Raw genomic sequence first — 13,873 nt, forward strand, 5'->3', positions numbered from 1 at the left:
AACTCTCTTGGATAAACCTTTAAAACACAGAATTATACAATCACTATTATGATTTTTTAAATAACTAGTTTATTAAATATCTCAAATTTAAAACCAACTAACAGTTTTAATGTTTTAATACCAACAATTGGCATTATTAAAATATTCTCTAGTCACATCTGTGGTATGCATCACACCAGACATGGGACTACTTGAATAAAGCTGTTTTAGCCACTAATGTCATCAAATCTCTGTTCATGACTGAACATTGTTCTACTGAACATAACTTATATTTATAGGTTATGAAAGAAAAAGCTGTACACAAGTGAAACATATGTTTTAGAATGCTATATATTCATAATCTCTTTAACACATTGAGGAAGCAATTGACCTAGTCTGTCTAGGACTGAATATTCAAATTGATTTTGGCAAAAATGCTTGCATATACTGAAATAGAATAAGTTTAGATACAGATAAATCAGTCAATTTTTCAGGACATTTTAGTCTATTTGGTTGCTCTACAATAGTGTTTGTTGCTTTCTCCAAATAATTTTTTATTTATTTATTATTTTTTTTTTTGTATATATTTACAAGTATTTTTAGTAAGAAAGAAAAAAAATCAAAAGCAACTGTCAATATTTTATTACTTTTTTGTTTATCTGTTTCAATAATTTTTTTATTCAAAACAGCGCAATATTTTTTATCATGGAACCCCAGTTTTTATTGGATTACTTAATTAAAAAGCATATTAACAAAACAATCAAAATTCAGTTACATTTTTTCACTTTTTTATGATTTTATGACAAGCTCCTGAATTAGTTGTCTAGGGGATGAGATGACACTGTTACATTCAATTGTTATTATTGAAATTAAATTAAAATAAACTATTTGCATCACATACAATGACCATATATTTACTTTTTATAATTCACTATTGTGTCACTCTTTGAGTATCTTTGATATCTCAATATTATTGTCCAAGTATCTGTCTACTTCTGAAGTACGCAAATTGTCTTTTTCCATGAGGCAGTGGAAGGACTAAAAACTCATTCGACAAATATAAACAGTTAAACACTAAACATTTAGAACAAAATCCATAGAATGTAAGCAGAACATTGAAGTGACAAAAATTGAGTGTATGGCAAAATGTAAACAATGACAAAACAAGTTATTAGTTGTGGTTCCAGTGTGCAAACATAACAAACTGAAACGGAATAATTTCTAATACCGTTTTGTGACGCATGAGGGCACAAAACTGCGATCTAGCGGAAAAACAAACAAATACGTGATCGTCTAGAAAGAGCATGAATGCGGCTCAGGCAAGATTATTCAGTCCCACTCGGTTGCAACAAGGGACGCTCCAGCACGTTCTCCAACGGGTTAATATAATTTAATGAATGAACTGTTCTGTTGAATATAATTGATGATTACCCACAAGCAAGCAGTTAGTCCTAGTATAACCTGATAGTGATATTATCCAGAATCACATTACACAGCTTGCGTACTAAAACACTAAAATAGCATACTATGCGCTATTTGAAAGTCATCTTAGGTATGGAATAGCAGCATGGGTAAGCACAACAAAACTCAACCTTTCATAAGTCCTTAAAATAAAAAAAAATCAATACGTTTAATGAGCATCCTAGGACCTAGAGAAAGTCGTAGAGCTATGTTTAAAGAATTGAAAATACTTACGGTAACATCCCTTTACATAATAGAAACAATATTGTATTGCCTAACAAGAGACCTTCCTCAAAATGGTGACCTCCATGAGAATACAAGACTTCCCACTGCCTCTTCACAGAACAGCCTTATTTGAGGAAAAAAAGCCTACCTACGCTGGGAAGAAACTCTTTAATGCTCTGCCAGAAGAAATCAAGAATAATCAAGATAATCTCAAGAAAATGAAGACAGTAATGAAGAACTGGCTACTGCAGAGAACCATCTATACAATAGAGGAATTCTACTCTTGGAGGCAACTCAATCAAGACCACTAATACTTTTTATAATAAGACTTAACTAATAACTATGTACATCTTATTTTCATTGACGCTACTTGTAATCTTAAAGATTATCAATAAAGCACCTCTGATTTCTTGGAACTGAGGATGTTACAAAGTTGTCAGTCCTAGTATAACCCGAGAGTGACATTATCCAGCATCACATTACACAGCTTGGCACTGAGAATGTTACAAACACGCTGTTGATACAAGGAATAAAGATAAGTTAATTGTAGATAGAACTAGATTAAGTAAAACCATGAATAATTACCAAACAACTTTAGGCATTGAAATGTTTAATTTGTTACTTTCTGCTGTTCAAATTGTACCATATCAGGTTTTTAGAAATAAATTGTATTTTTGGCTTATTGATGATTAATAATCAATAAATTGTCTATTGTTTATTACCCTGAAGACTGAAAAATCCTATATAGCAACTGATGTTGGTCACATATGATATCAGTCAGCTTAAGAGCTCATTCCATTATATATAAGCTGTGGCATGTAACCGCCACTGTGATCGGGGGTCGGTCAGTGTATAGGAGCTAATCGGGTGACCTTTGACCGAGGATTGGAACGGGCACAATCAGGCCGTTTATCGGTGAACGGGTTTGGTTGAGTACCGAAGGAGTGAGCGGACGGGTACGCTGATGGACTTTTGAGACTGGACCGGTATCCGTGAGTTAGATGTAGATTAAATTAAGTCTCGATATATATTTTGGTTACAATTTAGGTTCCAATAAATTATGGCGGGCTAGGCAGGTTAGACGGGGGATCGTGGGGTTGTGGGGATCGGGAAACACGGGCAGCATGGTTCAGGTATCGAAGGTCAATATATGTTTTAATTTTTAGAGGGTTTTAATTATGGGGTAATATTAATCAGGAATTCTAAATCAAAGCTGGCTAGAGGAGTGTCCCAGCATAATGACCGATCCGGGCCTTTGGGGGGAATATAATTAGGTTTGGTGTTGGGATCACCACGTGGTTCCTCAACACTACCGGAAAATAGGTTTAACCCTTCGACGTACCGCGACGTACACCGTACATCTAATGTTTACCGCTGAACTCGGCCCGCGACGTACGCTGTACGCATCGCGCAGTCCGATCTTATAACGAATATATTTTGGTTATTTTCGGTGTAATACATTCGAGTTATACATCGTTGGAAAGAAGATGAAATGAACTATCGGTGTATCAATACCTATGTATCGAAAGCCGTTCAACATTTAGTTTATAGTAGACGAAAAACATCGATCAAGGTGGCGCTTGCTGTCAGCTGTTTCTAACTACGCAATTGACTGTGAAACGACTTTGTCTGCTGGCATGACGATGTTATTGTTTGTGTTTAGCTGTTTATTTGTTTGGTTATGTTTGGTATTGTAGTAGAATATAATAAGAATATGGGGGGTGTGGACCTTAGAGATCAAATGCTAGAGAACTATTTACTGGAAAGGAAAATGAAAAATCTACAGGTACTAAATGGTACATGAAAGTCTTCAAGCGTATGCTAAACATTACAATTCTGAACTCATACATCATTTGGAAGTCAAAACACAACAATATTGATCACTTAACATTTAGATTAGGCCTAGTAAAAGAAATTTTGGAAAGATTTCAACAAGAGGTACCAAGAACAGTTCAAGGCAGACCATCCACTGAGCCTCCACCAATGCGCCTAACTGAAAGACATTTTATTGAAAAGATTCCACCAACTGGGAAAAAAGCAAAGCCTCAAAGGAGTTGTGTGGTTTGCTACAAACATGGCAGAAGAAGGGACACAATCTACTGGTGTCCCCAATGTGAGGCTGGCCTATGCCTAGAGGACTGCTTCAAGACATATCACACAGTTGCAAATTTCTAATATAAGTACAGCAAATAACTTCCAGTAAACATGTCTTAAAAAAAATTTTAATGGTATTTTGTACATGTTTGTATGGGTATACTTATATTTTAGCAATACAATCACTTTTACAAGTATAGGCTTAACAGAAAATCATTTAATGTATGTATAGGTAATGTTGTCACAAAACTGTGAAAAACAAGAAATTAAGTGGACCACTTAGGGGGTGTTCAGTTCAAATTAAATAGTGCGTTGAAGGGTTAACAATTATGGTAATGAACTACTCTCGTTTCAAAGCTTATCTTAGGCCACTAGATAAAATGTATGTGGGATTTATTTTTAAAAACCTCATGTTTCGGTTTCCCTGAAATAATCAAACATATTTCACTTGTTTTTAAATTTACTAGATTAATATTCATTTATTTAAGAAGATTTAAGAAAAATGAACAAAATTAAAATCAAGTTCATTTATTACAACTATATCTGGTAGTGGTAGTTTTTACAAAACTCTTGACTTTTTCTGGTAATCATCCAACTGTTAAAAATATAATTTAAAAAAACTTACCATAAAAAGAAGACAGAAGTAAGGAACCTGACGAATGTAGACTTCACATCTAATAATTAAGAAGCTGATTACATAATGAAGATACTATTTTACAAAAATTCAACCTGAAACAAAAATTACATTTTCTATCATAGGGATCATACAACACATGTATTAAATGGTCAATTACACTCTCATTTGGTTGATTAAATATATATGATACATACATATATATATATATATATATATATATATATATATATATTCTTAAATTTAAAGGAATGAGCCTTATATATATTGGGGCCTTTAGTTTTGGCACAGCTCATTCCTTTAAATTTAAGAAAATATTTTAAATAGATTCCCTGCATGTGATTTGGGTGGATCGCATTTTTTTTCTCTGATTATATATATCTATTTTATATATATATATATATATATATATATATATATATCTTAGCTGACTCACCCTATATAGAATACTTTTTTTTAATGGATGAATAAGCAATAAAAGCATATTTTACCTATTTGTGATTACGTCTGTTTTTGGCGCCTTCTTAAAGCTGTTGTTTTACTGCGAGAAGAAGAACTTCCAGAGCCAATGCTGAACATTCCACCAGCTGAAAAATTATATTAATTGATGAATAATATCATTAAGAGTGAAATATGACACATAGCAAAATGTTATGGTAGTTTCTAATGATAAAACATAATATCATAATAATAACATTTATAGACTGTAACTAACTGGATAATTTTTAGTCTCAAGGATTTTCTACTAATATGATGCTATTTTAAAATACAATATATTTATCTTTTTTTCAGAAAATTATGATTATGATTGTTGTACAAAAGTAAATAAATGTTTTCACTACAACAATTTTTATTACAAAAACTTCAATATGTACTGGGAATGATTTTTATGTCTGATATTGTCTATTTTTATTTTACATCTAATAGTAAAAATCGAGAGAAGGGGAAAAAATATTGAAAGTATCAAAATGGAAATTGTATAAAACTTAATCGCTGCCCTGTTGTGGCTAAAGCGAGAACGTCTTGCCTCTGAAAACTGAAGACAAACCATAATAAAATTCAGTCAATCATTCCTTATTAAAAAAAAAAAATAATAAGAATGGCAATGGTATTTGAATTGATGCCTTTTGGACTGTGGCTTTTGGATTTATCATTTTCAATTTATATTGTCAACTACATGAATAAGCTAAAGAGTAGGATTAGGATTGATGGTTGAGTAATTTGTACTATATGACTAGAGTTTAGAATACTCTTATTACTTGAAAATATTTAACTCAAATTCTCTTCACAATTCATTTACTTTCAATATTTTCCATGCTATCCAATCAAATAATATCAAACCTCACTTGTGTGTTTACTAATGTTCATATTTGTTGAAAATTGCTGCTATTCCAGCTTTCAAAAAATTTTTATATCAATATTAGACAAAGCTAGTACAAAAACACAGAATTTGAGTAAATAAAAATAATAAATGAATTTTGATTAAAACACTCACAACAAAACCCATAATACGTCTATATTAGTATTTTTATTATAGTATAAAAAATATATTTGTATGCCTAAAATTATCTATTATTGTCAGATAACAAAGAAACATTGTTCAATCTCTGATATAACATACCACGATCTAAAACGATTTTCTAAAGAACAATTAATTGCATTACTGAAAAAAACCAACAAACACATTCCAGTAAAATAGTCCCACTTTGTTTACTTAAGCCACCATAACTGTAATTGCTATCAGAACCCTGTTAAATATTGTAAATATTCAGCAGAACAAAACTAGAATAAAAACCAATAACAGCATATTATCCTTCTTCCTTTGTCCTACAATATTTTGCAATGCTTATCTAGTCAAAATAGCATTACTGTATTAAATCAAATACATTGGCTGCAAGATAGAACCACATGTGTTGATGACATGAAATATATGGACACAAACCCCATGACGCAGTTGTATGTTGTCACATCCATATAACATATCAAGATGTTAATTTAAATCATATCAGGAATGCAGAAAAAATACCAAGAAGTTATAAACAGTAAGTCAAATACTATAAGTCATAATCTAGATAATGAAACAAAATACTTGAAAAGTTACCTGGTTGAGGTGCAGTAGCACTAAACTGAAATGCTGGTGCAGGTGCAGCAGGTGCTTGTGAGAATGCAAAAGTTGGAGTTGGAGCCTGTGCCATACTGGAACCAAATGCTGGGGTTTGTTGGCTTGACCCAAACCCAGTACCAAGAGCTCCAAATGTTGGCTGTGCAGACTGAGTCGAACTTGCCATTGTTGCGTTTGGCTGAGTGTTTGAACTGAATGAAAATGGTGCTGCTGCAGCAAATGGCTTAGTCGGCTCCTTTGCCACTGCTGAACTCCCAAAGACAAAGGGAGACTGACTAAACGTTGATGCCTTCACTTCAGTGGTATTTGAAGAACTAGTATTACCCAAGCTGAAAGCTCCTGGTGTTGATAAAGTTCCACCTGTTCCGAAACCACTCTGAGAAGTGTTCAAAGTATTGGTTTGACTTCCAAAACCAGAAACTGTAGTATTGTTTTGGTTCCCAAAAGCTGGAGTAACAGTATTATTTTGGTTCCCAAATGCTGCAGTAGTTGTATTGTTTTGGTTCCCAAAAGCTGGAGTAGCAGTATTATTTTGGTTCCCAAAAGCTGGAGTAGCAGTATTATTTTGGTTTCCAAAAGCTGGGGTAGCAGTATTATTTTGGTTCCCAAAAGCTGGAGTAGCAGTATTATTTTGGTTTCCAAAAGTTGGAGTAGTAGTATTGTTTTGGTTCCCAAAAGCTGGTGTATTCATATTGTTTTGGTTCCCAAAAGCTGGTGTATTCATATTGTTTTGGTTTCCAAATGTTGGAGTATTAGCATTGTTTGTATTTCCAAAAGTAGGGTTTGAATTGTTTAACCCACCAAATGATGGAGATGCAGTGGAAGAGCTTGCAAACACTGGTTTAGACAACTGATTTCCATCAGAAATGCTGAATACAGAAGATTGTCCTGCAGTTGATGGAGTGTTGAGGAAAGAAGTTTTGTTTACAGATACTGTGTTAGTTGTAGCAGTTCCAAACACAGTTGTTTGTGTTGTTGATGGATTTCCAAATATCTTAGGTTGAGGACCAGAACTGTTTACAGAAACACCAAATGGGCTACTACTTGCTTGAGAAGATGCTGTTGCTACAGGTAAACCAAATATTTGACTGGGTTGTTGTGATGTGATGGTGGCTCCAGCATTAAAGGCGCTAGGCTTAGGGGTTGTATTTGAGGTCAAATTTCCAAACAAACTACTGTTTTGGTTAGTTACATTTTGCTGTATTGTTGTTGGTAATATTATACCCCCACTACTTGTTGATGTTACAGTAACTCCAAATCCAGCAGCCTGTGTTATGGCATTTCCAAAAAGGGAACTCTGGGCTTGTACTTGGGTTGATGCGACTGATGATGTAATTTTAAATTCACCACCATTCTGTGAAGTACCACTGCCAAAGATTGATAAATTATTTTGTGATGATGGTTGAGAATTTGAACCAAATGGACTCTGTTTTGACGATTGTGATAAATTACTCAAAGCAGTGCTGAATGGGATATTAGGCTGAGCAGATAGGCTTAGTGAAGGTTGTATTGAAGAGGTAACAGTATTTGATACCGCCGGATGTACATTTTGTGGTTCTGTTTTTGTTGTAGGAGTATGACTTGTTAGATTTGTAGAAAAAGGAGAAGATGAACCAAAACTGAATGTTGGAACTTCTGATTTGTTGTTAGAATTTGTGCTTACTGATGGAAATATTTGTTTATTTGTGTTATTTTGAGAAAATGGAGAAGCATTACTTGTACTTGTGTTGGTACTTGTCAAACCATTTAAAACTTGATTTCCTTCACCTTCATTTTTTCCAAATGGAGAACTTACACTGTTTGTATTTCCAAAACTGAATGCAAGTTTATTTTGTCCTTCTTTATTTGCAGCAACTGATGTTTCTGACTTTGTGCTCAAATTCTGAGATGTGTTTGCAACTAATGGAGTAAACACTGAATTTGGAGAAGATACTTGAGTTCCATTTAAACTGCTACCGAAGGAAAAGGGTGTTTTTGCACCTAAATCACTAATAGAAGATGGTGTTGATTTGTCAGGTTTATTGTTTTCAACTGATGCATTAGTTGATCCAAAACTAAAAACTGGTTTTAAATTGTTAACACTAATATTTTGGACCTTAGTATCTTTGACACTCTGAGATTCTACAGTCTTAAATGATGTATTCAGAGGTGATGTTAAGTTGGTAGTATGCGAAGATAATATAGGTTTGCTAGTCATTGTGGAGGTTTTGGGTGAAGTACTAGAAGTAAATAAATCTATTGTGCTTTTTGGCTGTATTACGGGTTCCTTGGCTTCTGATAATGCAGAAGAAGCTATTCCGGAAGTATCTGTTGGTGTAGGACTGCTAGTAACACCAACTGTCAAAGAAGATAAAGGAGATGTATGGGTTACAACTGAAGTACGATTTGAAGAATGTTCAGTCTGAGTTTGGTCAAGATCATAAATCTTAGTTGTTGTTAAGGAGTCTGAGAATGTTACTTTCTTGTTCTGCTTTGAAATTTCTGGAGTTTCAGGTGAGGTAAAAAGAGCTTTCCCTTTTATTTTCCTTTCTGGTTGTTTACTATCTTCAATCGGTGCAGAGTCAAGCTGGATATTTTCACCTATAAAAGAGATAAGAGTATTACTCATCAACAAGAGAACAACTTCTTAACAATATTCTTGATATAAATAATTTGTTTGTGCTAATAATCCCAAGCCTAATGTCTTTTTCAAGTAGTTTTAAACTAAAGTTAATAACAAATTTATTGCTAGTCTTATTAAGTTTAATGATAAGTTCGGTATAGAGTTCAAAATTGATGATACTTGAACTCAGTGGTATTTATAGGTTTTAGTTTCGGGACAGTTGAGAGGAAATACATCCTGTATTTCATAACACAAGGGAAATAGGGATTATGATTTGAATGAATGCAAGTTTATTTCCCTCTTTTCTTACTTAATTTTGCTTTTTGTAGTAAAATAGTACTACATAAATACATTACTCAGTGTATAAAATGTGTACTAATTGGTCTGAATGTTTATTGAAATGTGTTGTCTTGAAAAATCATGAAAACTTTTAGTAATATTAGTATTAACAATACAAAAAAAAAGAGATAAAGATAATTTTGTATTATCTGGAGGCCACTCTGTCCCTATTTATTGTTATTATTATTAGTAGTTTTCCATTAGTTGGTACACATGTTACTAGTAGTAACAAAGTTAATAAAGTTAACCTCTATGAGCGCTCTATGAGGGAGTTTTTTTGCCAAAAGTGCGGGATGATACCAACGCCACTATGAAAGACCGCATTTCCATTCGGTACTTTTCAAACCTCAAATCACGTTCCTGATTGTCCAACGTGGTCTGACATAGAGAAAAGATACAAAACGACACCAACCATAAAAAATATTTGTACTAAATAAATTATGATTTTCAAAGTTAACAGAAATATTGGGACAAAAAGATTAGATTAAGGAGCACTAGCTCACATTTTAGTGAATTGCTTAGTGAAATACATACTTGGTCCACCTAATACTGCAATCATTGCTGCTAAACGGTTCTCTTTTGGCGGAGAGAGGCTCAGGTCATTGGTGGACATGAAGACATTGCTCTTGACTGTAGGTGATTGCACTGTAGAATGGTACACTTGACCAGACATGCGTCCTAGCAGACGAGACTCTACCCCGTCATCAGGATCTGCCGCATCTGCCACGATCTCCTCCTCTTTCTCCTCATGTTCCTTCACCACACTGCTTGCTGTAGTCTCACTCTTTGGTTTACACTCCTGCCATCACATTTTAGTTTCAGAAATTATGTAATCATGCACTTATGATTAGCAGTAACTAACAAATACTTGTTTGGTTCAGCTCTTTCAAGCTTTAAGTTATACATCATAAGTTATTTTACATTTATACTAAAAAGTAGTTTTAAAACTTGCCAAAGTACAAATTAGACAGATTAATCAATATAATTAAGACACTGAAGCTGATTATCTGACTGCCAAGACACATGCTAATTATACGGTCCACATTTGACCTTGTGAAGTTTATAACATGTTGCATAGTGATTCTGAATATAATAATTTTATATGATGACAACATTGAATATTATCATACTTTCCACTGTGCCTTAAAAATTACTTCAAGGCTAGCAATTTACTTTAATGGGCAATAAATTATTTAAACACTGTAAAACTTTAACTATGTTAGCGATATTAGTTTATTCAAAATCAAAATATATACATTAACAGTCCTTTAGCAAGTTAGTATTTTTAGACACATATCTGATTTTTTGTGTAAAAACATAGACCATCAGAAAAAGATGTATCTAGTTTATAAATCAAGGTTGAATATAAAAACTCTACTAACCACCTAATTACTAATTAAATTAATCTTCATTTTTAATGAGCTTTAAGGTTTTTAAGTTTGACTTTTATTGTTTATTTCAAATTATTATAATAGTATTGAGAATTATTGTTTTACCTATATTTTTAACCCTTTAAGGAGTATGGACGTCATATGTCGTCTTCTTTTGATAGGCTAAAATGAGTAATGGATGAAATCCAAAAAATTACCAAAAGGAGTAAAAAATTAAAATCTTTAAAATCTCTTTAAAATGTTTATTTACATTTGGATGCTTAATAAAAAAAGACTACATATTCTACAAGTCAATATGTCAGTACTTTTCCAAAATCAAATGTCTTATTTCCTCACTATGGCAGACTCAATCAATATTGTCTGCCATTTGGACAACGGTAACAAACTGGGTGGTTGCTCAACAAATATGTCACTCTCACAAGATAAATACGGCCACAGTATGCAGTATATAAGGAATGGCTAGAATAATGTGGTAGCATAATCTGACAGCAAAGCGATGTGCGCGCGACACGACCTTGAGTCAGTGGCTTCTACCAGGTGGCTACTGAGATACTGGTGGTAAAATCAAATTACAAGTGAATGCGAGCACAAACATGGAAGTTAAGTAGAAGTCAGAAGTCAGAAGTCAGAAGTCAGCATGCTTTATTCATGAACTTTAAGTACAGAATTTGCGTCATAAATTAATAAAAAACAACATATACTATCAATAACAATAGTAAATAGAATGGTGAAAAATGTTTCTTCTAGAGGATCAAAATTCCTGTGATTGTCGCCATCCGTAAAACTCAGTCATGGAGTAAAATGGGTGGTCAAGAAGCCAGTTCTTCAGCAAGTGACGAAACTGTTGAATGCTTGCAGTCTTCAGCTCTGGAGGAAGGACATTTCCACATTCTGGCACCTGCATAGCTGGGTTTCTTCTCAGTCATTGTGCGATGGTGTGTAGGAAGGCTGTAATTGGCTGACTGTCTTGTGCTGTACTCATGAATCTGAGCTGCGGTTCTTATGGGGCTTAATGATTTTAGATGTGAGTATGTTACAACTTCCAAGATATACAGATTTACTACAGTCAGGATTTTTTAGGTCTTTGTATTTGCTTCTGCAAGTTTCTCTTGACTGGAGATCTCCAAGTATTCTTATAGCACGTTTTTGGAGCAAGAGCACTCGTTCTAGATTACCCCTTGTAGTTGCTCCCCATACTTCAATACCATAGCGTAAATGGGTCTCGAACAGGCTGTAATAGGCGATCTTGGCTGTATCCACGTCACAGATGTTCTTAATCCTGCGAATTACAAACAGGCTTACACTTAGCTTGTTGCACAGGAGATCGATTTGGGGGGTCCAGGAGAGGCTTTCATCAATTGTTTACTCCCAAGTATTTGGCAACAGTAACTTCTTCAAGGTCAGGTAACTTGCCTACAGCCTCTCTGTGCTTGCCTAAAATAAGTTGCTTAGTTTTTGTCTCATTTACAACGAGGTCGATTCCTATGGCAATACTGAATTGCCATGTTAAGAGCAATATAAGAGGTCACTTCAAGATGTTTTGGATTATTGTTGCCCAAAAGCAATACAGTGTCATCTGCATACATTAGTGATCTGCAATAGTCTTTTAGATATCTTGGAAAGTCATTGGTAAATAAAATGAAAAGTACTGGACCCAGTACAGACCCTTGAGGAACTCCCCCGTGTGATGCTTTTTGGTTCAGATTTGATTTGTTGCATAATCCCCTTGCTATTATGCATAAGTTCAACCATTTGGCACCGCCCTGTCAGGTAACTGTGAAACCCAGTTATAGGCAGTCCTGTTACACCTATCGCACTAAGCTTAGCCATGAGGTGTTCGTGGCTGAGGCAATCGAAAGCCTTGCTATAATCTAGTAGAATAGCAGTGGTGGTGTTGCCATCTTCAAGTTCATCAATAAGGAATTTCTACCAGACAGATTAGGGCGGTGGTTATTGACTTGCCTTTCAGAAATCCATGTTGCTGGGTTGTAAGGAGTTCATTTGTCGTTACATGGTCTATGAGTCTGGTTAGTGTCAGTTTTTCAATTAATTTTAGAGAATGTTGGAACTAGAGAAATCGGTCGATAATTTGAGGCTTGGGTTGGGGATCCCTGTTTGAACAATGGGTAGACTTTGGCCATTTTTAGAGCAGATGATGGAAAGTTTCCAGACAAAAAAGATTTGTTTACTATGTCTACTATGGGGTCAATTAGCTCTTCTTTACAAGTTTTTAAAAGCTTTGCTGAGATTCCATCATAGCCTGATGAAGTTTTTGGTTTCAGACTATCCATAACTCGAGACACCTCCTGTCTGGTTGTTTGGTAGAGGTCTAATACAGGGAATATCTGGATTTTCAACTGGTAGTAACATTGCTTGGCCAGTAGTTTGTCCATTATTATGGATTGTGTCAATCAGCTATGTTGACAAAAAAGTTGTTCATATAGTCTGCCATCTTTATTGGGTTCAGATGAGAGTGTACCTTGTATGTCAAGTTCAGTCGGGAGGTTTATTTTTTTCTTTAGGTTTTCTTTCCGAGTTGATTACCCTCCATAAAAGCTTTTGTCTTATTATCAGCTTTCAGCCACAGCGTTTTTTGTGGCCTGTTGTCTAAGTAGTCTTAATCTAAAGTCATATTCCTTTTTTATCGCTGATTTGCATTTCTCTTATGCTCTTCACTACCTGTTGCATTGTATTGGTCTTGGGCCTTAACCACAGCATTCCTTTTAGGTGAATTGTTGTAGGGTCATTTAACATTAATTTACTTCGCTTTGGCATTGTTCTTGATTTAACCATCGGACAAGCCTCGTTCATTACATCAGTCCAGTATCTGAAGAAATCTGTTGATAGGCATCGTTAACCTCCAGAGAACTGTAGACTTCTGTTCCAGTCTTGTTGGCCGAGACATGTTTTGAGCTTATAAAGATTTCTGTTGTTTATGTGCCTACGCTCCATGGTAAAAGGTGCCTGGAGTTTTGTGCTGTTCAGCTTTAGTGTGCATAGTTGGCCTGTGTGATCGGAAATTCCGT

The 13,873-nt window shown here is 34.5% G+C and overlaps 1 protein-coding gene across 4 annotated transcripts in view; it reads right to left on the reverse strand.

The window, feature by feature from the left end:
* LOC124360529 (mucin-5AC-like) overlaps positions 1-13,873 on the reverse strand; it is a 28,667-nt gene that overhangs the window by 867 nt on the left and 13,927 nt on the right. For 2 of the 4 annotated variants that reach the window (XM_046814232.1, XM_046814231.1), the window contains exons 7-10: positions 9,991-10,255; positions 6,495-9,095; positions 4,885-4,980; positions 4,385-4,488 (exon numbers count right to left, since the gene is read on the reverse strand). In XM_046814232.1, the coding sequence (XP_046670188.1) occupies positions 4,895-4,980; positions 6,495-9,095; positions 9,991-10,255 (2,952 nt within the window). In that variant the 3' untranslated portion in view covers positions 4,385-4,488; positions 4,885-4,894. The remainder of the gene's footprint in view (positions 1-4,384; positions 4,489-4,884; positions 4,981-6,494; positions 9,096-9,990; positions 10,256-13,873) is intronic. The other 2 variants (XM_046814233.1, XM_046814234.1) reach the window with 2 other exon arrangements.

Source organism: Homalodisca vitripennis, chromosome 4 (assembly GCF_021130785.1).
Source record: "Homalodisca vitripennis isolate AUS2020 chromosome 4, UT_GWSS_2.1, whole genome shotgun sequence".
NCBI classification, from domain to species: domain Eukaryota; kingdom Metazoa; phylum Arthropoda; class Insecta; order Hemiptera; family Cicadellidae; genus Homalodisca; species Homalodisca vitripennis.